Source organism: Tripterygium wilfordii, chromosome 17, assembly GCF_013401445.1.
Source record: "Tripterygium wilfordii isolate XIE 37 chromosome 17, ASM1340144v1, whole genome shotgun sequence".
In the NCBI taxonomy this organism is placed as follows: domain Eukaryota; kingdom Viridiplantae; phylum Streptophyta; class Magnoliopsida; order Celastrales; family Celastraceae; genus Tripterygium; species Tripterygium wilfordii.
Genome location: NC_052248.1, coordinates 3,070,377 through 3,093,936, shown reverse-complemented (window position 1 = coordinate 3,093,936; position 23,560 = coordinate 3,070,377). Strand labels below are relative to the sequence as shown.

Genomic DNA, 23,560 nt, shown 5'->3' with positions numbered 1-23,560 from the left:
CGACCATACGAGAGAACCCACAAAAGTTGGTTTTATTTTTTTATTTTTATTTTTAAAATAAATAAATTTAAAAAAGAAACAAAGAAAAATCAACAGCTAGTTGCAGAAGGTCCACAGCCAACGCGCGATTCTGCAGGAGAAGAATAAATGTTCTAAATATTAAATAAGGGAAGAAAAGTAGAAGTCAGATAATCCAACGGTCAGATCAGGATACAACCTGCTAGCAAGATGAACAATTCAACAATGGCGAAAATATACATAATATATTCAGTCCCTTGACTATACTCTTGATTTCATTTTTTATTTTAAACTTTTTTTCTCTTAAAATTATCCCTCAATTATTCAAACGTATCATGTTCATCTCTCAAACGATTACGACATCAAAAAAATTATACGTTACATTCTAGTTGATGTAATTTTTACACATATCATCTTACTTGGCTTAAATTTTACACTTGTCATCTCACAAAATTTCAAAAATACCAAACGCTCCAAAATCCTCAAAATATCTAACTTTTATTGTTGTATAATTTAAATATTAAAAGTGTTAGATATTAATAGTTTATGAATAATATCGTTCCCTGTTTGTCAAAAATTAACAATTAGAGATTACTCCAATATATCAAATAGATCTTACGTTAAATTTTTTTGACTATTCTTTCATAGGATGAAATGAATACCTTTTAATAATTGAAGGATGAAATTAAGATCAAGAAAAATTTAAGGACAATGAAAGTAGAAATATAGTTGAACAATCAACACACGAACCAATTAAGCGACTATATTTTTTTGTGGGGCGTCCGATGCGCCGTAAATCAAACGGTTCCAAAATTGACTGGATTTGGACTCTTGATCGTCTGATTGGACGGTGCGGATTGCGAATGATATCGCGGTCAACAGCATTATTTGGTAATTCTTAAAAATCTCGATCACATCAAACCAGGTTGCTTCGAAGGAAGAACCTGACCGATGGAGAGGCGACGAACGCTCTTGGAAATATCAAACATGTCGAGACTAGACAAGACAAGACAAAACTGACATTACAGGCCAATTCCCAGATATTTATTAGAAGTATTGGGGATCGTTGAAGTAACCGTATTTTTTTTTTTTTATTGAAATTAAATGGGTAATTGCTAAATACACAGGTTTTTTTGCTAAATGCACACAAGTCTATCTGTCGATGGTCTGACTGATTGATTGCATAGGGTCCCTAGTCCCTTGGTCAGGGCAAAGCACTGTGCAAACAGTTTGATGATTACATCACCATCGACTTTGTTCCATTCTATTACCGATTACCAATAAAAAGAAAAAGTCTGGTCTAAGAACCGTACGGATAACACAACTCCAAGAAGTCCCCCTTCTTCTCCTACTGTAATAACTTGCACTCTCAATTCTTAAAAAACTTAAAATATTAAATTACTATTTAAATATTAAATTAAGGTAATTATAATTTTTACTTAGTAATAATATAAACAAAATATAGTTTACACTATTTAACCGCTATCAAAATCCTGATTTTGATCGTAAGATCGTATGATCTTAGGTAACCAAAACGATTCGAATAGATGTAAAATCCTAAAATTGATAAGATCTATCGATCTTACCTTATGATCTTATTGATTTTACCATCTTACTGATTTTATAATCTTATCGATTTTACTGATCATAACTTTAATAGACTTATGGAGTCATGGACTTATCGATTGTGGTTTACTAATAGGGATGGCAACGGGTCAGGTTGGGTAGGGTTTTTGAGCACCCAACCTGGCCCTGATATCTTAAAATCTTTCGCTAACCCGTTGAACTAGCAATAAAACAAACAACACTTTCAATTTGCTATCATAGTCACAACACAATCAATTTGTGACGCAGTGTTGAACATACATTAATCAAAATTTATTTACAAGAAAATTAAGAGTATAAAAATGAAAATTTATTTAATTATATATATTTTGGTCCATAATTGTATCTTATTAATCAAAATTACATTGAGCTTATTATTTAATGTATGTTCAACACTACCCTTAACAGAGAAATAGAAAATTAGAATAACCAAACTGTACAACCTGTAATGAAGTTTATTTTAATAAAAGGAAATAAACCAACTAAGAGGGGAATCCAATTTAACTAGCTATTTAGAATCTTTCAATATTCATTTTAAGAAAAAAATTATTTATTATAAGTAAAAAATTATTTCTTTTGGTCAAATTAAAGAAAATAAGAAAAGAGGAAACATAAATTTATTTTGTTTGAAATACCAAAATATATTTATCGTTGGAGTCGAACATAGGACACACATATGTAGAATCTAGTTGATAATCAATCGAACCACCTCTCATTGATATAAACATAAAATTTACGATACAAAATCATGGGTAGTTTTTTTTGATGATTTTATATCGAATTGTGCAATTATATATATGTGTTTCTAGAAAAATGGAAACTTCTATCAATAGAATATGATGTTTCTTCTAAAACGAATATATGTTTAAATGTATAGATTGTCATACAATTTAGTACTTGGGATGAAAATATAATTTCGAAAGGTCAATTCATGATATTAATTTATCATGGATGGGGGGAGCTTCTAGATGTAATTAATTGAAGAAAAAAAAATGAAGGTGGGGGTTAGATGTTGAATTGTAAAGGGAGAAGTATGAAAAAGGCCACTGTACTATGTTTTTTGGTTCAAAAAAGCCCCTCAACTTTGTTTTGGATCAAAAAAGCCCTCGTACTTACAAGAAACGAAAACGTTAGCCCTTCTGTTAACATCCCGTTAAAATTTGCTTATTTGGCATTTAATTTATTTTTTCTTTATTTTTCAACTAATGACGTGGCATACATATGGCATTAACGTATAAGATGTTGACACGTGTCTATTTTAAAAAGTAATTCACGTTTTGTTGTCTATGAATCACAAGTTGTAGTAACTGCAGAAATGACTCAATTAAGCCCCTGTACTATGGGGAAAGGGACATTTAAGACCCTATACTTCACATAAATGACTCAATTTAGCCCTTTTTACTGATAACAATGATAACAGCTAATTCAACATAGAAAGATCCAATACAAAAACAAATATGTCTATTACAACATAAACAAATCCAACATAAAGATAGATAGGTCTATTACAACATTAACATACTTAAACATTGTCTGATTCAACAAAACAAACACAAATAGGATCCAATACTAATTCATCCCATATTGTAGCATGCAGAATCCAATCCAATGCTAATTCAATCCCATTGATCCCGCATCTCTTGATGTGTTGGTCTTCTTTTTGTTGTTTTGACTGCCACGGTCAATAACCCTTGCCATGCTTGTTCCAGGCTACAATACCAGTGATAAGAAAGAAAATTTAGAGAAGATAATGTATACACAAATATAAGGGTAATATTTTGAAACTTACATTCAGTATCGAACGACCCGTATCAGGATTGATGTATAGCCCAATTCCGGTTAGCATTGTCCTCTTTCTTGGCTTGCTCTTAGGTCTACAATCTTTGTGAAAAGGGCTAACATATGTGGATGTGGCAGCTAATGACATGGGATTGCTGGACTGGTCCTGACCTCCTTGAATTGTGACAATGGTATTTTGGGATGCTTGAGAATTTCCAGTCCTATCACTCCTTATGCCACTGATAGTAACCCCACTAATGCCTTGGGTACTGGATCCCCTCTTGCCTGGACATTCTTTGTTCCGAGCATTGTGACCTTTCCCTTTACACACATGACAAGTCATAATCCTCCCTTCTCTTGTCAACTTTGTTTTAAGGACAATTTCATGTGATTCCTTTCTCCTCTTCTTCTTTGGTCTCCCTGGCATCTTTCTTAATTTTGGAGGAAGCACTTGGTCTTGTACACTCTTAGGCCACATATTTTCACCTCGGATTGGCTCCATTGGAAGTTGATATGCCCTCAGATATGTTGTTGTCTTATACCATAGATTTAAGTAATCTTCAGGCTTCTCACCACTATCATGTATGGCACGTATGGCATGAGCATATGGGATGCCAGATAGTTCCCATGCCCCACATGTGCACACACCATCCCTCAATCTCACAACAAACTGCCTCCTCCCACATTTAACCTCATAACTTCCACCTCCATTCCACTCAGCCACCCAAATATGACTCTCCTTCACATTTTCCTGCAACTTTTTATGAATCAGTGGACCATAATCATGTTTCCATGAAGACACCCCTACTCTCTTGTCTCTAATTCTTCTCATAACCCCCCTTCTAATGTCTTCAAGCATAGATATGATTGATTTAGTCCTTGCTTCCAATATTGTGCCATTAAATGCCTCACACAGATTGTTGTCACAATTGTCACACCTAGGCAAAGGACTGAAGAATGCCTTGCACCAGTATTTTGGATCAACCAGCTTCAAATCTTTAGCAGCAACTGGATTAACTTTCTCAATCTGTTTGTACCTCTCCTCAAACTCAACCTTGTTTGTAGATTTTGCAAGTGTCCAGAATAATTTCTTCAAATGCCTTCCAGGGTGTGTCTTGCACCAATTGGCATAAAGGTGTCTACAACAGAATCTGTGCTCTGCCTTAGACCATGTGTCAGCAACTGCAGATACCAACCCCTGTATAAAACAAGCAAATTTTAGTTTTTGACAATGTGATTGTCCATCAAATAATAACATATTTCTTTGATGACAATTACAAACCTTTTGTCGGTCACTAATTATTGTCCAACCTTCTCCTTCAGCAGTGCCCAAGTCATGCCTCAAAAGGTTCAAGAACCATGTCCAAGTATCTGTGTTCTCAACAAGAACCACAGCCCATGCCACAGGGAACATTTGGTTATTTCCATCACGACCAATTGTTGTTAGAAGCTCACCTTTTACAAGCCCCTTCAGAAAACAACCATCCACCCCCAATACTGGTCTACAACCATTTAGAATACCCTGTTTGCAACTTTTAAAACAACAATAAAAAGCTTTGAATAAAGCAGGATCCCCCTCATTCTGCCTATCAGTCAATATATCAACAGTAGTACCAGGGTTAGACACAATTAGCTCTTCAGCATAATCCCTAAGCTTTGCATATTCTTTGATACAATCTCCTGCCATGTCAGCTAACACACTCTTCTTCAACCTTTTACATTGTTGCATTTTCACATCTAATGATAAACTTTGTTCTACAAAGGCCTTTAGATACCTTAACTTGATATCAAAATGGGCAGTAATGAATCCATAGAATTTATTGTACAAAAACTTGGATGTTAATCTCTTTAACCCCCTTTTTTGTTCACAACTGTGGTCATTGATGTATGTTTTCACCTGAAAACTACCAATATCTCTATTGTACGAGGCAAATATTATCCATGGACAGTCAGAAGATCCCTTACATTTAGCTCTACACCTATTAGGCTCATTCTTGGTGAACCTTATATCATGCCTAGTCAGTATTGCATAACTGTTAACAGCATCTTTAAATTCATCATTACTATCAAACAACATACTCAACTCAAATATAGGTATACCTTTTTGCTTTTTGAATAAAGGAAATCTGCTTTTTCTCCTAACAGCATCATCCCTCACTTCAGGGTCCTCATTTGTGCTATCAATGTAGCTGCCAGGATCAGATGAATCAATGTATGAACTCTGTTCCCTATCAGACTCATCACCTTCAACATCATCATTTTCACCTCCAACAACTCCCTCATTGGCACCAGAATCTTCATCATTCCTACCTAAAGTTTCTCCCTGATTGTCACCAGCATCTTGTTCATTGTCACTATCATTCAGCAAAGCAACACCTCTCCAACCCCTCCTATACACCTTAATTTTTTCTCGTGCAGCAATAACTTCTTCATCATCTTCAGATGATGAGTCCTCTGGCAGAAACTCTTCTTCTATGTCTTCACTACTAACCTCATTATCAGAACTGGTATAGTCCTGCAACAATTGAATTCGAAATCCCTATGAAAATCACTACCATAACATCACATTGGTTAAACCTAAATTCGAAAGTTACAAAATAACCCACCTCAATTTGGGTTAGACGATGTCGATTAGCTCTAGTCTTCACCATTTTGTTCACTTGTACAGAATCTGCACAACAAGATCTCAATCAAGGATATTTCCATATTCACTTACTAAGAAAGAGACGAAACTTAAAGGAGTATAATATCAGGATTCCTAATACCATTAATTACACCAACTAATAACAGGATTCTTAGAAATATGCACCATCTATAGCAGAATTAACCTAAGAAAAATTACCATCCATACAAGAAAATTTTAGCTCAACAAAATATGAACAAACCACAATAAAGTAAGATACATGATTTAAATACTACTCGACCCACAGATTCAACCCAAAGATTTGAAAAACTTGTAGCAGCATAATTAAATCCTCCAAATTATTGAGAACACGAAACTATGAATGAGAGAAAAAAAAAATCAAAAGATCTTAGATCGAGACAACCCACTAAGGGAAATAAACGATATAATATGCACATAGAGTTTTGCCTACAAGCTCACAGCACCAGATCCAGATATAGGAACCATCTATCCCGATTCTCTTCAGTCAAAAACAAAGCTCAAAACATTTTCCATTTCATAAACCCATAATCGCTACCCAAGATCGAAGTTGAAAATCAAAGAGGTGGAGCACACCCAAGATCCAGTCGCATACCTATGTTCCAGATCCAGATCCAGTCGCATACGGTTGTTCTTCAGAGATAGCTCTTCAATTGCAAATTTGATTTTTTCGTCTTTCTGTCTTAGGTTTTCTTTGAAGCCGAGAATATGGTATACTATACTCATAGTGACCCGTCATTTGTAATTTTTTTTTTTAATGCCACATGTATGCCACGTCATTAGTTGAAAAATAAAGAAAAAATAAATTAAATGCCAAATAAGCAGATTTTAACGGGATGTTAACAGAAGGGTTAACGTTTTCGTTTCTTGTAAGTATGAGGGCTTTTTTGATCCAAAACAAAGTTAAGGGGCTTTTTTGAACCAAAAACCATAGTACAGGGGCCTTTTTCATACTTCTCCCAATTGTAAATAACAATTAAACTCAAGAAAAGTCCAAAATTGCCACCAAGCCTCTTTAAGTCGCCAAGAATTGATGTGGCAACGGTGGATGGGACAAGACAACGTAGTGGAGCCCACAAGATGAAGATGCTTTTTTTTAATGATAGTGTCTGAAACGTCTTATAAGCCTCTTTTTTGTGTCAGTATCCCATCAGCATGTGTATTTAGTAAGGCTTTAACGCAACAAAAACATTTCACAAAAATCCAATCATGATTGACAATCTGTCTCATCTGTGTGCATTTAGTAAAAAATCGTGTGTATATAGATGCACCCAATTAAATGACAGGTTTTTTTAATTAAATCTTAACTGATTTTTGAAAATAATAAGTACTGATTTTAGAACGAGAAAAAGTAAAAAAAAAATGATATTGATATTGATATTTTATTTACTAGAGACCCGACATATAGGGATCTAAACCCTGACATTACTGCTCCTCGGCCTGACTCTTGGCGAGTAGCTAATGCTCTGTTTATCGTAATTTATTAGATTTCAGGTTTGGTTTCATACTAATAAAGGTGGGTAGATACTATCAATTAACAACTTGTTTGAAGTTAGCTAGGTTTTGTTTCGGGGCTTCCATTAGATCCCTTAAAATTGGAACTATATCCAATATAAAGAGAATTTGGTTTATGCAATTACTCATTAATGCTAAACAAGCTAGAATCGTAGATCAACTAAAAATGAATTTGAGGCTCTACGATTCTTTTCGATCCAATGATTTAGAGTTGTGTTACATTATAACATATTTTTGTTTTTTTTTTAATTTTTAAAATTTTTATTACTTTATCTTCATCATCATTAGATGAGATGATAGATCCTAAAGGATTGGGGAACCTTTAAATTTAATTACTACAAATATTGATATGCCTAACTAGTAACTACTGTGATTGACTGGTCTTTTGGGTCCATCACCCCTGACTTTTCCTTTCTAGAGAAAAGAGAAAGAAAATGCAAAGCCAATGCAAAAAGTCCAAAAGCCGTAGGTTCCCGTACCGAATCGTACTTCAACCGTATGTCTCTAAACTGTTGTTGTGGGGTCCATGTGATGCTAATATAGTGGAAAAAGTCAAAAGTCGTGGGCACCATTCTTAAAATGACGAATCACAAAATGCCAAGCGTCTGATTTTAAATTATATTCTTGGAGAGTGGGGCCGCCGTAATCGTAAACCATCAAGGTGTCGTTTCCATGAATGAAAGGAAGCCTAACTTTGATTCTCTTCCCTAACTTGATTCTCCCCAGTCCAATGAATTTCATTGAAGATTGTAATGGAAAAACGAAAAGACATTCGTCTGGTTTTTTTTTTTTTTAGGGTTTGAGAAGGAACAGATTTGAATCCTAATTATCAAAATGATATACATCATTTTTATTGTTTCCATTAGTGATTCGGGTGTAATCAATAATCTGTGGCTTTCGTCTTTCAATATTTGTTTTTTTAAATGTAATACATTTAGATGTACGTGTCGTTTCCCAATTGCAAAACAAAAAGAAAAACGCATATATATTTCCTTAAATCTTGCGGATATTTTAATAAAAACAACGTTATCAGTCAACGCTAATTACGGTATAGAAAAGACAAAAAGGACGGCTTTTAATTGTCTTAATCAATTTTATTAATTGTCAGCAAGTAGATGCATTTCCTATGACCTTATCTTCTTAAATTTATTTATTTTACGAGTTTCAAACAAAGCTTACACTCTGAAAGCTCCATCTTACTGGTTTCTTCAGTATTATAATGCCGTTGTGTTTTGATTCTTCTTTGAGTATATTTTACTATTTTTTTTAATTTAATCATTATGGTAATTAATTAAGTTGTTTTCATATGTAAAAAACATTGTTATTTTAATTAATTAAAATAATATGTACGGGCACCTGTACTAATCTTATAATGCAGGTACAGCATTCATCACGGTTGGATTAATTTTTGTTTGGCCTTTTGTTGGCTTTTCTTTCAGTTTTAAAATTTTGGGGGTAAAAAATTGTTTAAATCATAGCTAGGGGTGTAAAAAAACCTAAACCAAAAATATTCATTTGGTTTGGTTTCTCAATTTTTGGTTCGGTTTCGGGTTGAATAATAATAGTTATTCGGTTTTTGGTTTACGATTGAGTTCAAAAATTTTACTTTTTCGGTCCCAAACTAAAAACCGAACATATATTAGAGATAGATTTCAGGTTTTATACTTTAATTTATAACAATATGTCAATATTTATACTACACTAGTCATACATTATATTTTCTACCAGACCTAGACGGAGACCAGTGAAGCAGAGACCTGCGCGGCTACATGCAACGTCGGAACCCTAACAGACTGTTGCCGCCTGCGTCCAGCTGCCATCGTTTCCTCTCCTTCATCTGGTACCGACATACTGGGTGGTGGATAATCATCTGATCTGGTGATCTCCATATATCTCTAATAGATTAATCTCTCATCATCTCTGACTCCAGTTTTGTGATGCAACATTTAATAATATTTTACATTTTATAATTAAGAAAGATAAATATATGGTGATGTAAATGTCGTCTGCTGAACAAATAATAATAATAATAATATGTTACGTTTTATATCAACTCTGTCATCAAACCGAAATACTAATTCAAAGACAGCAACACTTAAATTTAAAAACCAATTGTTTTCAACATGATTTCTGCAAAATTTCAGGGTTTTCATAAACCAAGTCCCTTTTGTCTTGTGTGAATTTGAAAACCAATGTTTTGAAGATTTTTTTTAAATACCACTGAGAAATATGTTTCTCTTTGGGATCGAATTTGAACACATACACCTAACCCAACCAATTGCCAATCGAACCACGTTGGTAATGTTTAAAGATTTTGATTATTTAGTATTGAAGGGTAATTGGACCGTAGAGATGTACACAAGAGTTCGATTACTTATTTCCTCGTTTTATGGCTTATAATATATATGCTGATGTCATGGTCACTCATGTTTTCTTAATCCTCATAACCATATATATAATCACTAATACAAAAAATGCCATAAATCCTATTTTTGGGAGAGGATTCTTGATTTATGTGCTTTAATTTCTTTTAAGTTTTTAGATCCTATTTTTGGGAGAGGATTATTGATTTTTGTGCTTTAATTTCTTTTAAGTTTAGTTTTATTTTCTGGGTCAAACTAGATAAACTCCATGGTATTCGTTAGCTAATCAGACAGAAAAAATAAAAAATTACAATTAGGCAAACCAACATTGGTATTATATAGATAATTAATTTAATAATTCATGTTTTTTTTACATATTACACATTTCATTAACATACTTGATTGTTGGTATTACCAATGCCACCCTCCAATAATATGTTTACACGTGACACTAAGACGCTGAACAAAAATGTCACCGGGATACCGAGCAAAGATGTTTCCGACGTGCCAAGCAATGAAGACGACAACCGATGATCATCATCTCGGAGATCCTCAAGTGACTAACACTTAAGATAACCGGAAGAACAAAGAAAATCATACTTCTATTAGGAAAGGAAGAATGAAGATCCACCTCTGAAAAACTTTCCTAAAAATTCAGGAGGAAGAAACATTTTCCTACTAGAATTGGATCTACCCAAGTGAGTGTAAAAGGAAATCTTTACACCAGTTAATTCTAAATCTCTAAACTCGCAACTTCGATTATTAGAAAAGGGAGAAAACATTTCCTCTTGAAGTTCAACTTAGGGATCCCGTAGCTTACTAATCTCCTGTACAGTTCATCGAAAAATAGTCGAACAATCACTTCCTGACAATTAATCCAACCATCCTGATACTCGAAAACCTGAGCAAGTTTTGGACCTCCTCAAAGATGAAAACAACTCGATGCAGTGTACATAAGTATCAATAAAATTTGTTTGCAATAGCGCTTCATTGGGTGTAACGGTGTATAGTTTGTAAAAGGAAAAAAAAAATACTGGGCTGCCCAAGCTCTGTCCAGGCTCACTCACTACCGGCACAAAGCTATTTTGGTCCAATAGATTTCGGCTATTACCTTTTGGATTGGGCTTGCTAATGGGAGGTCAATCAAGAATACGGGCCGAACTGATCTAGACGCTCAGTAAAAAGCATTGATAAGGGGCTGTGTACATGGGCTTACCAAACTGTAACGTTAACTGACCTAGGTTTTTCATGGCCCAGTTAGATCGCCATGTCCGGACGCCATTACCTATGAAAAATCTGTTTTTGTGAGATGGAGCAGAGTAAGGAAACAATCGCAGAAGTGGTTAATCAATCCAAAATTAAGTTGTAGACATTATTGACTGAATCAATCTATATCCATCTTCGGATCACTGAAGCAAAGGAGTGTGTATGTACACGGAGGATCCGTATTCGAATACAGACTACCCGAAGTTATTATGGAGTCGAATCTGGAGTTGCAGGAGTCCGGCTGGGAGGAGCTGAGGAGGGAGGCCAGGAAGATCGAGGGTGATCTCGATGTCAAGCTCTCCTCCTATGCTAAACTTGGTGCTCGCTTCACTCAAGGAGGTTCGCAGTTTTCTTTCTACCCTCTACTCTTGCAGTATATACACACAATTGCATTGCATTATGGTTCAGTTCTTAAACCAAATTCTAGGGTTTTAGAATTTTGCACAACTTTCGGATCCAATATTTCCAAATCTTGAAAGACCTCAACTCATTGTTTTGAGATTGTGTTGTGTGGGTAGTTACATTGTTACTGTACGTCAGTAGGATTGATTGATTAGTTGATAGACGTCGTGGTATTTTATTGAGATATATATAAGAGGGGATTCAAAACTCTTTAAGGAAAACAAAATTGGATTTCCATTTCAATTACAGAACTTGGTGGTCTGACCAAAAGTTTATCATTGAAGGTAATACTGATTAAAATTCTTATTCCGAACATTTTGGATATAGTATTTTAACAAATTCCGTTTGTATAATTTTCATGTTACTTTCATCCATCTCTTCAGATATGGCATATGTTTCATATCACTGGCTGAATTTTGATCCTAATAACTGAAACATTGCCTCGCCTCTTGAACTTTTTACGAATATATTTTGGACCTTTCATATTGCAAGCTTTAATAAGAGTATGTCGTGTGAGTGATCTCAAGTTTCATGTATGGGATTATTGATTGATGGGATAGGGGGGACTACTTTTCCTGATATGGTTATTGTACTTTTAATTTTTGTTTTTCACTAGTACTTAAACCAATTTACCATCTATATGTATGTCATTATTGAAGCTTTCATAAATGATAATCATGGTTGGAGATATGAAACGTAGATTGCACTGTCTCTTTTGTAAGGCTGTCTTCTTCTGATGATAGAGATTTTGGGTTCAGGTTATGTAGAAACTAGTTCACCGACTGTTGGATCCAGCAGGTCGTGGAAGTCAATGGAAATGGAAATCCAGTCATCGCTTGAGAAGTTACTAGATATAAACGATTCTATGAGTAGATGTGCTGCCTCTGCAGCACCCACTACTTCAGTTACTCAGAAGCTTGCAAGGCACAGAGACATACTTCATGAGTTTACCCAGGTTACACTTTCTAGATTTTAAGCACCCCGCTTATTTTCATTTGTTTGATTCAGAACTCTGCTGCATTTTCTAACTAGTGATAAGCTGGTGGCACATGTGGATTATGATTTACGATTTTCATTATATGTTCTGAGTTAGAGATGGAGCAAATTTTATCTTTGTTGTGAAAGCCATGAAATATCTAAGCTGATTATGCAAAATCTAGGATGGGCAATCATCAAGACTTTCTTGAGTTCAGTTAGTATCAATGATGACAATTGAAACTTTAACTTGTAGCTGTTTTTATTGACAGTTTGATGCTTTATGCCTTTGAAATAAATGAAAGTGCTTATAGAGTCCACATCCTTGTGGTCAACATTAGTAGTTAATAATATTCGTAACTGCACTAACTTGCATCTATTTCTCTGCTTCTGTCAATAAGGATTTGACCATGCTATGAATTTTCCTGAATTTCCGAACTAGGTGATCACAATAAGTAATCATGGTGTAATTTGCAGTATATTATCCAACGTAAAAAATCTCATTCGACGGCTTACACCATTCCATATATTGTCACTACGCAACCTATATCTGATTTAGTTATTTTGGGCTTTACTCGAGTTTCATAGAAATCATGCTCTTTCTATAGTCTATAGTCTAGTACTCTAGTCAATAAATCCATGCCAGGATCTGGAGAAAGAATTTCATGTGTTTTGAAAGGCCCAATTTTAGAGGCACAAGGATATTGCTTCATACATGCATACTTGAGAAAGAAATTGTGACATCATTTTATTCCCAAGATCTCATGGAAACAATGGATCAATCCTACCCTTGATCCCAATTATATAATTTCATTCCTAAAATGTAGCATCCTTTGTTTTTGGGTTATAATGTAAGCCTCGTATATTACCTTACGAAGCGCGGCAAACCAAATATATGTGGCTTTCCCACCAGTAAAAGTTGCCCCTTTTGCATCTCCGTGTGGAACCTTGATACGGAGCAGATGTGTTATTCAAGTTTAGCCATCGCCAATTTCTTGTTACCTTTAATGTGAACCAAATAAGTAACTGTAGAAGTTTGTTTGTTTTTTCTTTTTTCTCCTTTTTTGTAAATGTAATCTAGTTCCTCATTCCTAGAACATTTTGCTTGTACATGCTAGTTTTGCATCTTATTGATTGCAAAAATGAAACTGCGGCTCTTTTATACAGCTAGTACTTATTAACTCGCTTTGTTTGTGAATGGCAAGAACAAGACTAGACCTTGTAAAGAGAGAGACAAGTTGTAAAATTGCTTGAAAATGTACCTGTTTATATATGGTTGTCTTTTTGGCGGGTAATACCTTAGTGTGGTACCATGGTATTGTTTTTCGTAGTTTTCTAGGAGTTGGGTTTGTAGCCATTTTATCTTAATGCACCCTGTTGTAGCCATCTTCTAAGATACTAGACATTTGTGTTGTAGACTTCATTTTTCACTGTATCCGGTAATTGAATGAGTTGACTGGGTGTTTCTGTCTCATTAAATATAGAGAGTTTGTTTCATCAGGAATTTCGAAGAATTAAGGGGAACATTAACTCAATGAGGGAACATGCAGAGCTTCTTAGTTCAGTCAGGGATGATATCAGTGAGTACAAGGTGAGAATGATTCAAACTTGGAAATATTATTGGTGCTGTAAACAAATGATAATCTTATATGCCATGCAGGCATCTGGGAGTCCAAGAATGCAGTTGCTACGAGAGAGAGCTGCCATCCATGGAAGCATATCACATGTATGACTTAGTTACACTCTCTTGGTCATATTCCGTGTCTTCTGCTTAGGAAGATGTTTTATCTTACGTTTTTGTTGCATCCTTATGTCTATGACCATAGTGAACTTGATGGATCATTGGGAATTTGGAGTGTTGTCAATAGGGAAAAATATTAAAAATACAAAATTATCTCCATCACTATAATTGTGAACATTGTGAAAATATTGGGCAGGGCAACTTAAACAGGAGTTATTTAAGATGATCATTATGTGTATACCAAGAAGAGGATGGAGTCCAAAATGATAAATGTAAAATGCAGCCAAAAAATATGAGCCTAAACTTCATCTTGCATTAAGTTTAATTGGCTAGAATGTAAATAATCTAGTTCCCCTGAAACTTTTGAGCTTTTAAGGTCTTATGAAAAATTGTCTGGCACTCTGGCTTATAGCTCAATAAATGACGTAATTTCTTCATATTTACTGGCTTTATGCTTTGGATCATTCCTGCTTCATTCTAATAGGATAGAATTCTCATCTGTCTTGAACTATTCTCTCCTAAATTAATGATCTGGTGCTTTAACTGATTGCTCCATAAAGTCAACTAATATAGCTGCTGATATTACTCTTGCTGCAACATGTAGTTGTAGACTTGTAAGATGAATCCACTGTGGTTTCACATACAATCAGGCATTTAGCTAGCCTCTTGACTATGAAATGGTATTATTTATTGTCCTCTGTTCCACAATAGTATTTTGAAGCTCTTCAGGGCTCCATGGGCTTATGCTGTTCTCTCTATATCAAATGCTGTAGTCTGGATTTTCTTTAAATTGCTTGTTTTTATGATTTGTTTTGACACTTTGACTGTTGGCCATTTTGATAATACTGACTTGGATCTTTTTGCAGATAGATGATGTCATCAATCAAGCTCATACGACAAAATCAGTATTAGGGTCTCAAAGGGCTATGTTTGGGGATGTACAAGGGAAAGTGAAGCTTTTAAGTGATAAATTTCCCATAATTCGTGGCTTACTCGGTACTTTACTTTACGAAGCAACTCGTGCAGCTAATGTTTTTACTTCTTGATATTCTTTTATATCCATCTCCTGTCATGGTTTTCAGGGTCCATAAGGAGGAGGCGATCAAGGGATACACTTATCCTGTCTGCAGTCATTGCCGCTTGTACATTATTTCTCATCATCTATTGGCTATCAAAATGATAAGAAGCATTCCTTATTTTTTTTTATAGAAAATTAAATTTCTGAGAGATGGTTCTTTCTCAATGGAATTTTGCTTCAGTAATTCGTTAGACCTGATCAAGTTTGTTGTATCAAAGCATGTGGTATATGTCTTTTTGGTACCGTTATTCAAACTCTATTTCACTTGCCTTACTCTTTCCATACTCTGCGAAATAATATTGTGTTTCGTGAAGGGATAACTTGCATGGAGGAGTTTGATATGAACAGAAGAAGAAATGGAAGAAAGTGATGAAATGCATATCAACCATAGTTTGCCACAGTTGTTGTCATGTTCAAAGCATTGATTTTCCCTTTGCTCCAAACTTGTTCCTTGAGATTGAGAGGGTGTTGCTCATTTTCATTTGGGGATTTGAATATTGTGGTGGTAATTACTTTCTTCTAAAACATAGCATTTGCAGGAAGATAACTCACACACTTTGGACTGAGCAAGGGTACATCAATTGCGATAATGGCAACACCCGATCAAGTTTGTTGTATCAAAGCATGTGGTATATATCTAATGAAATTATATAGGTATATATATTGATTAAGATAACCCAAAAATAGTGCATAAAAGCTCTTTATTTTTATTCCAACCACCAGCAGTACAATCACTTGAAAAGTTCATAAAATTGAAGGCAAGAAATTAATTAACATACGGACTTCCAAGCATGAAGTACACTAAGGAATTTTCCGTAATAATTTTTATAGTGAAGCGATGGCCCGTCCGGCCCCACATACCATTCATACCTATTCATATCGACATCAGTTGGGAAAACATTAAAATAACGACATTGATTGTCCCACATGAATCTGCAAAAGAAGAGTGTAGTCCCCCAAAAATTCTCAATGAATTGGAAATGAAAGTTCTGTCCATATTGGAGGTTATGCCAACCAAGGTCGTCGTCGCCAGACTGACAATGAATGGTAAGATTGGATCCAGGACCGAAATCGTTGTAAATAAAGACTATTTTACCAGCAAAACCTGTAACACACAGGCTCATGATTAATGGAAATTGTACCAGCAGCAACAAATGAGTATTCATGACTTTAGGATTACTAATGTCTCTTACAGTTGATACTCAATGAATTGTATGTGTCTTGTATTTATAAGTAAAAAAAAATCACACACATAATTGTAAGGTGATTTTGATTTTAAGCAGATTAGGGAATTGTACATTTTACATCTTTTCAACTTCGGTATCAAATTAAAAATTCATTTACAATCTTGGTTGTTTTAAATACATCTTTTCAACTTCAGAATCAAATTAAATATTAATTTACAATTTTGGTTGTTTTAATTACATGATCTTTTCAACTTCGATATCAAATTAAGTATTAATTTTTACCAATTTTTTTTAAATACCATTGATAAATTTGCTTATCGTTGATTAATTTTTGCAATTTTGGTTGTTTTAAATACATCTTTTCAACTTCGGTATCAAATTAAATATTAATTTTTACAATTTTGGTTGTTTTAAATACATCTTTTGATAACTAATTTTGGTTGTGCATAATAGAATATTAGCATAAGATGCCTTCACTAATTCTAGCCTATTTGAGAATTTACCAATTCAACATATCCAAAAAAATTTTACATAGTACTATTAATCTTACATGTTTTTATTTTCTTTTATTATGGTATTTTATTAATTCTTTCTAGGTATTTTACATGCACATGCATAATGCCTAAAATTTTGTTCTTTCTATCATTATTACAACCTTCTGCAATCTACCTTACCTGCATGCCTTTGTTTGTCATTCAATAACTTGAGCGGCATGCTTTCGCAATGTTTTGTATAACTTGGGAGCTTGGTTCCGTAAGGTCATGTTGGAGGTGGATTCTCAAGTAGTGGTTAATATTTTAAATAAAGAGATTATCACTACAAATACTCACTCTCATTTGCTCATGCGCATTAAACGTATTTTTTGTCAAGATTGGGTCATTCATGTGAGACACGTTTATCGTGAGGAAAATTTCTGTGCAGATAGTTTAGCCAAACTTGGGTTCGACTTGGCCCAGGGAGTTCATTCATTTTCTTATCCTCATGCTGTAACTATTCTCTTTTTACGGGATGATATTGTAGGGGTATCTCATCCCGCATTTTGTCCAGTTTAATAATATTCTCTTTCTATTAAAAAAAATCTGAACATTTTGAAGTAGCATATATACTACTTTGTAATTGTTTAAATGGAGCAAATATATACAAAGATATTCAATTATTGTAGCGGATCTGGGTGTTGTCGAAATTCTCCATCATCGTGGACAAGTGTTTTTTAAAATATTGCATGCGCACATATGTATATATATATATGTATATATATACACACAAATATTGTATGTGTATACATATATATTAATTAAGATAACCCAAAATAGTGCATAAAAGCTCTTTATTTTTTACTCCAATCCACCAGCAGTACAATCACTTCTTAATAAAATTGAAGGCAAGCAATTAATTAACATATGGACTTCCAAGGATAATCACTAATAAAGAGTTTTTCCCGTGTTCGATAGTGAAGCGATGGTCCGTTTGGCTTCACATACCAATCACAGAAAGCACATTTGATATCCACTGGGAAAACATTAAAATAACGACACTGATTGCTCCACATGAATCTACAAAAGAAGAGTGTAGTCCCCCAGAAATTTTCTTCGAAATGGAAACTGAAGTTCTCTCTATATAGGAGGTTATGCCAACCAAGATCATCGTCGCCGGACTGACAATGAATGGTAAGATTGGATCCAGGACCGAAATCGTTGTTAATTGCGACCCTAATACCAGCTAAACCTGTAACACACAGGCTCACGATCAACATAAATTGTAGCAGTAGCAACAAATGAGTTTTCATGGCTCTAGGATTACTAATGTCTCTTACAGTTGATACTCAATGAGTTGTACATGTCTTGTATTTATAGGTAAAAAAAATTGACACACATAATTGTAAGGTGATTTTGATTTTAGGCAGGTAGGGAATTGTACATTTTACATCTTTTCAACTTCGGTATCAAATTAAAAATTAATTTATAATTATGGTTGTTTTAAATACATCTTTTCAATTATGATATGATAACCGATTTGGTTATACATAATGGAATATTATTAGTATAAGATGCCTTCACTAATTTTAGCCTATTTGGGAATTTTCCAATTCAACGTATCCTAAAAAAATTTGCATAGTACTATTCATCTTACATATTTATTTATTATGGTATCTTATTAATTAATTTCCATTCATATGAATATATTGATTTGGGCAACTTACATATGAATAGTTTTATATATTTTAGCTAACAAAAGCAACCTTAGAATCCCAATCAATATATCTATCTATGCAATAGACAAAAGTGGAAGCCACATCATCATTTTCAAGTTACGATAAATTGACATTTGGCATTTTTGTTTTTAACTAAACAATTTTTTTTTTAAAATGATACACAATCTAATTTAATTTATATGCATGTATTAGTATGGATGGCCACATGAGTTTAATCCCTATATTCATTTCCCTTTAAATATATGGATATTTATTGTGTATATTTGTCTTAAATCACATACATCAAATATATGATCGCTTTTTTTTTATTGAAAATGAAAATGAATATATTATTACAATTCATGGAATTTACCTTTAAAAATGAATATATTCTTTCTAGTCATTATATGCCTAGATGCATATTGTATAAAATTTCGTTCTTTCTATGCATCATTATGACAAATAATAGATTTTGCCTTGAAAAATGAATATATATTCTTTTTATGCATTATATACACACATTCATAATGCATAGAAAACATGTAATCATATTACTCTTAAAATGTATTTTCCTTATCTGCTCAGGGGCTGTCCTCACTCTTGGATAGTTGATTCCTTCAAATGTTAATGGCTTGGACACTTCCTTACGGCTTGACGTTCTGGTAGTGAAATTTTTGGCTCGTTTGGAGTTTTTGGTGGGTAAGTGTCTGGACACTTAGTGTTCCGTCCGGACACTTAGCCCACTTTTGGAGAGGCCGAATTTTTATTGAACTGTCCAGACAGCTAACCGATCCGTCCGGACACCTGTTAGAAATTCTGTAGTTTCGAGGTAGATTTTTATAAATAGAACTTTTAGGGTTTTATTTTAGTTTGAGGGTTGCCTTAGCCACCTCCTAGAGAGAAAAACAGAGATAGAGCACTGACAAAGGGGAAACACTTGAGAGAGAGTGGAGGGATCCAAGAGAGCGATTTTTCGGTTTCAATTGCCTTGTAAGAACAAGATAGCACATAGGGTGAGCTTGTTCTACATGTATTGGGTAGTCTCTCTTGGTTTGTAGTCTTTTTCATATAGTGAAATTGATACTCTACTGCTCGGGGAAGTAGACAAGTCGTGCCGAACCTCGTATATCGTTTGTCTTGTCTCTTTATCGTTTTGATTTGCTTGGATATTATTTATTGGTTGATTCTCTGCATACTTAGGTTTGATTAATTGGTTTAGTTAATCGATTTGGTACTATTGATATGTGAGTATTGGTGATTTTAGCATAACACTGATTTGTGGTCAGGATCTAGACATACCTACCTTCAACCATGAACCATTCTCGATAGAAGAATCACCTCAAAAACCTTGGAGAATGACCAAAAAAGAGAGATTGATCTCTTGGCTGTCATTTTTTTTTTCCCTGACATTGACTCTGCTCCCAAACATGAGTAAATTTTGCACTAAAAGCACAGCCCTTGGCTCCATAATACACAACACACTACTGCCCCCTAAATTAATCATGTTGGTATATAATAATGTCAAAATATTAAATTCTTTTAAATAAACTTTCAATTTCAAAATATTAAATTCTAATTCTTAAACTCTAATATGTAATTTTTTTTAAAAAATTTCAATTTAACATAATTTTAGGTAAAGTTGTAGTCAATTATTTCTAAAATAATTGTAGCCAATTATATCTAAAAGAATTGTAGGGGGACGCGGAAACAGGGGGACTATAGTATTGTAAATATACATAATACCTAAAAATACACTGTCACGCCCCGACCCTCGGAGCATGAGGAAAAGGAAAATGACACAATAACAGTAAACCGAGCAGAAAAACGGACGGCATCTCCCCATAAATTGGAGAATGCCATCCTACATATATACAGAAAACCCAACCAATTCATAATAATCTAATAACATCCAACAACAATCAGAATCAATCCAGTCAAGACCCTCAGGGTCCACTGCCACAACCATGCTACCAGACACAGGAGTCCCAATATTCTGGAACACCCTCCGGGTCATCCAACATAAATTCCGAAAACAATCTCATAATATACATATATATATATGTATATGTATAATCCCAAACTAACAGAGGACATCCAAAGTCCAACACATAAGCTAATCACTCGTCCAGGCCACCACGATCACGTCCCCTTCTGCTGATCAGTAGTACCGACATCAAAAACAACTCACCTGAAATGATAGAAAAGAGGGAATGAGCCGAATGCCCAGTAGGGATATAAATAGAGTGTAATGAAAGGCTGAATTTAAAGAAAGTAAATGCAACAACATGTCAATGCAAAAATATGTACCCGGTCACCCATCCGAACCTCCAAACTCACCTCCAATGACTCCTCAATCATTATCACAATGTTACCATGTCAATCTCATAATGCCACACTAGAGCCGCCACGCAGTTTTCTAGTACCGAGTCGATCACATAAAGCCACACTAGAGCCACCACACAGTTCTCTAGTACCTGGAAATCTCATAAGACCCCACTAGAACCGCCACACAGTTCTCTAGTACCGAGTCGATCACATAAAGCCACACTAGAGCCGCTACGCAGTTCTCTAGTACCTGGCAATCTCATATATCCGACACAAGAGTCCCGATCTCACGGGGCACCCTCTTGGCCCAAAAACCATAGCAATCTCCAATCCACCAACACCTAACGTGAACCACCCAAGTCCATACTTGGTGATCCACCATGCCACTAATAATGTACAAAAGAGTGCAATGTCCACATACACACAAGTTTCATGAAGAGCATTTTAAACATGTCAATCAAACTTGACATTTTCAAGGTTTAATATACAAAGACTAATCGAATGTAGAATTGACAAATAACATGGGTAAAATAGGGGCGTGGCCCTCTTTGGAACAAACAAAGAGTAGCCCAAATGAATTTATCAACCAAATAATGATAAGATATCAAAGAAGAGGAAATTCAAGATATTTTTATGAAACTTAAAGAATTCAACAAAAATGGAGAAAATTCCCTACCTCAAAGCAAAATGCAAATTCTTACCACAAATGTAACGTATACTCCACGTAAATTCACTAACCTTGAAGCTTGTTAGTGTCTTCAATTCAAGAAATCAAACTCTTCTCTAGAGTTGATTCAAAACCCACACTTGAACCTTGCCGGCCGGAAGACTCGCCAGAATGTCGCCGGAAGCAGCTGGCCGGAGGTGGTGGTGGGAAAAGGGAAAGACAACCCTTTTGTCTTTTTTGTAAAAATGAGAGACGGGTGCAGTAGCACCCTTTTCTCTTCTATTATTTATTTATTCTTTTATTTTATAAAACAATTCTTGTTTTATTTTATTTATGAGAATCGGGTGCTACTGCACCCTTTTCTCTTTCATTTTTTTTTAAATTAAAACTCAATATTTTCCCATTTCTACTTTTGACCCTAAATTGATTTTTTTTTATATCCTTCAAACCCTTTTGAAATTTCTTTCTACCCTCATTTTTTATTTATTTCATAACTAAGTCCCTATTTATTTTTATTTTACTTTTATCTTCTTTTATAGAGACGGGGTATTACATACACTTATATACAATTATATATAAGTGTATAAATATACATAAATAAAATATTTAATATTAATATACATATACATATATACTTAGCCATCAAAATAAAAGACATAATTTTTATACAGGCTCATACCTAAATGCCTAATCAGCTAATTTCAGTATCATGTGCTGTCAATTTTTGGTTTTGCATGGTTGTTTATATTAAACGAGAACTTGTTGAGAAAGTCAATTTAGATTTACCGATAAATGATTTTTATTCCTTCAAGTCTCGTCGGACACAACTTCAATGGATATTATTTCATAAAATGGCCTTTTGTTTCATTAACGTCAATTTGTATCTATACTGACGTTTTGAGTTATTTTATGCCACCAAATATCAAGATGAATGTACATTGATAATTTCAATTTAAATAGGTGTAATGTTGTAAATAACCCTAAAAAAAATTTCTGGGGGCACTGCCTCCGAACCCCATCAACTTTTAACGGTCCCCCAACATCAATTTCTGGTTCACCCCTGATTGTAGCCCTAGCTTGACATGAAATCGTGGGATTGCAATGATTTGGATGGTGTTGGTATTGTTGGAAATGTCTATGGTCGTGGCAACGTACATTTTGTTTAACACTCTCCTTCCAATTCTTTCATTTTACAACATAGTTATTTTATTTTATTTTAATTTTACCACCCATATATAATTAACCTACTAAGAACACCATTTAAGAAAATGTTTGTCAAAATATGCTCCATTTTCAATCCACTATTAGGGATGAATTAAAAAAAAAAAATTCTCTTTAACTTTTCTAAACAGAATTTTTATGATCACATAAATACAGCTACTACCGCCTCTCGAAATTAATTGCCTTAATACAAAAGGCAAAAATGGAAGCAAATCCAGGCACTACAGCTGCAACAACTCCAAGAAAATCGCGTCTGTAACCAAAATAGCTTGTTAAGAAGTCTTCCACTGTTTCACCAGTGTCGAGCGTAGTCTTTATGTCTCCATACTGCGATACAAGCAATCACATAAATATAACTGCTGCTGGAAGCCAATTACAACTTAATATTGTGCGGAATAAAGCCTCAGGCTGTCTAGTTCTTTGCTGTTGTTTTCTTATATATCTTAAATGCCTTCATTGATAGGCAAGCATGCGATCCAATGATAAAGTTGAAATTGCTTGTTTTTCTGATCTGTTTTGACACTTGTAACTTTTTTATTGTTAGTCATTTGACAATACTGAGTTG

General features: G+C 34.4%; 2 protein-coding genes and 1 long non-coding RNA gene across 3 annotated transcripts; 1 reads left to right on the top strand and 2 right to left on the bottom strand.

The window, feature by feature from the left end:
- Nucleotides 1-3,062: 3,062 nt before the first annotated feature.
- On the bottom strand, nucleotides 3,063-7,005 carry LOC119983180. Its single transcript, XM_038826884.1, has 5 exons — nucleotides 6,660-7,005; nucleotides 6,009-6,073; nucleotides 4,685-5,917; nucleotides 3,413-4,600; nucleotides 3,063-3,333 (listed from the first exon to the last, which is right to left on the bottom strand). Exons 2-5 carry the CDS (start codon nucleotides 6,051-6,053, stop codon nucleotides 3,235-3,237), a joined length of 2,565 nt encoding a protein of 854 aa, XP_038682812.1. The 5' UTR covers nucleotides 6,054-6,073; nucleotides 6,660-7,005; the 3' UTR covers nucleotides 3,063-3,234.
- Nucleotides 7,006-11,268: 4,263 nt separating this feature from the next.
- On the top strand, nucleotides 11,269-15,677 carry LOC119982203 (Golgi SNAP receptor complex member 1-2). The gene is made up of 6 exons (XM_038825449.1): nucleotides 11,269-11,547; nucleotides 12,369-12,565; nucleotides 14,087-14,176; nucleotides 14,246-14,311; nucleotides 15,193-15,322; nucleotides 15,409-15,677. The coding sequence occupies exons 1-6, from the start codon at nucleotides 11,418-11,420 to the stop codon at nucleotides 15,504-15,506; spliced, it is 711 nt and encodes a 236-aa protein (XP_038681377.1). The 5' UTR covers nucleotides 11,269-11,417; the 3' UTR covers nucleotides 15,507-15,677.
- Nucleotides 15,678-20,652: 4,975 nt separating this feature from the next.
- On the bottom strand, nucleotides 20,653-21,975 carry LOC119983094. Its single transcript, XR_005464552.1, has 2 exons — nucleotides 21,846-21,975; nucleotides 20,653-20,970 (listed from the first exon to the last, which is right to left on the bottom strand). It is a non-coding gene; the product is annotated as an uncharacterized LOC119983094 (long non-coding RNA).
- Between the last annotated feature and the right edge of the window lie 1,585 nt (nucleotides 21,976-23,560).